This window comes from Alexandromys fortis, unplaced genomic scaffold, assembly GCF_014885135.2.
Source record: "Alexandromys fortis isolate MF-2015 unplaced genomic scaffold, M_Fortis_MF-2015_v1.1 scaffold_1145, whole genome shotgun sequence".
NCBI classification, from domain to species: Eukaryota; Metazoa; Chordata; class Mammalia; order Rodentia; family Cricetidae; genus Alexandromys; species Alexandromys fortis.
Window position 1 is genome coordinate 10,220 of NW_026069009.1, and position 1,289 is coordinate 11,508.

The following is a 1,289-nucleotide window of genomic DNA, read 5'->3' on the forward strand; positions in this document are numbered from 1 at the left end:
CCCCCCCCCTGGCTCAGTCCCGCCCACCCCAGGCTCAGCTCCGCCCCTCCCTCCCGGGCCCCGCCCCTTTCTGGCCCGGTCCTGCCCCTTCCCACCCTGGCAGACCCACACCATCTGCGACCCCGCCCAGGCTGGATTCGCGGAGGGTAGCCTGGCTCACCCGCCAAGTCATGAGCGAGGTCTTTGATGAGGTGGCCCACGATGGCGTAGGCCACGGCTACCACTAGGACGGCGGCCATCAGCAGGTACAGGGCGTAGCGAGGCAGGCGGATGGCGTCCAGCGGAGGCGGCCGGTACTCTTCGTACATGGCCGGGGCCGGGCTCCAGGCCCGTGCCTCGCTCGCCGACCCCGCCATGGCTGGCAACACCCTCCACCGGAGCCCGACGCAGGCGATTAGGGGATGAGCTGCAAGGATTAGGACGGCTGCTATATCTGTGGGTGCCCTCCCTCGATGGCTGTCATGACTGTGACGCCGATCCGCCCACGCGAGAACAGTGCAAAAGCCCGGGGCAGCCGTGGGGCAGAGGGACAGGGTCTCCGGGGGACCCTGGGTGGCAGCGGGCAGTGTACTCTCATGCGCGCCCTCTGGTGGCCACGGTAGGGAGGACAGATGTAGGGTGGGAGCCTAGGGGGTCAGCATGTGACAGAGACCTGGGTTCAGATCCGAGTTCTGAAGAGTCGCTGCACACGCTGTGGCTGTCCCAGGCTCTGATAGCAGGCATTTCCCTGGGACGAGGGGTTAATGTTACCCCATGTGTCACCCTCCAGCTTCAAGGGGTGAGTCATCCTATAAAATCCCACAAACTGGCTGTGAGGGACACAAGATGCAGGGTTTTGTGGTATGTAGATGAGCTTCATGCCTCTCCACCCCCAGCGGAAGACTGGAGGGACCTGTGAGGAGCGCAGCCAGGGGTTTGAGGGGTGAGGAGGGGCCATGTGAGGGTGGTGCCCCCAGGAGGAGGGACATCTTGTAGACTTGGTCTCGAGGAGGCCGCCCGTGGGCAGGATGGCTTGAGGAGTCCAGGCTGAGTGACCAATGAGGTGGAGAACTAGCTGGCAGCCTCTGTGATGTGAGGACTGGAGTCAGGGCCACAATCTGTGATCCTGGCATCCAGGAGACTGAGGCAGGAGGATTGCCATGAATTCCAGCTCATTGCCTCATTGCACTCCGACTCAAAAAAAAAAAAAGTTGCGGGCTGGAGAGATGGATCAGCGGTTAAGAGCATTGCCTGCTCTTCCAAAGGTCCTGAGTTCAATTCCCAGCAACCACATGGTGGCTCACAACCAT

At 62.3% G+C, this 1,289-nt stretch overlaps 1 protein-coding gene across 2 annotated transcripts in view; it reads right to left on the reverse strand.

Annotated features, from left to right (window-relative positions):
- The window catches only part of Smim44 (small integral membrane protein 44), a 2,787-nt gene extending 1,619 nt beyond the window's left edge, over positions 1-1,168 (reverse strand). Inside the window, exons 1-2 of one of the 2 annotated variants that reach the window (XM_050133664.1) lie at positions 653-1,168; positions 161-406 (exon numbers count right to left, since the gene is read on the reverse strand). In XM_050133664.1, the coding sequence (XP_049989621.1) occupies positions 161-356 (196 nt within the window). In that variant the 5' untranslated portion in view covers positions 357-406; positions 653-1,168. Of the gene's footprint in view, positions 1-160 lie in introns of both variants that reach the window. The other variant, XM_050133663.1, reaches the window with a different exon arrangement.
- Positions 1,169-1,289: the final 121 nt, after the last annotated feature.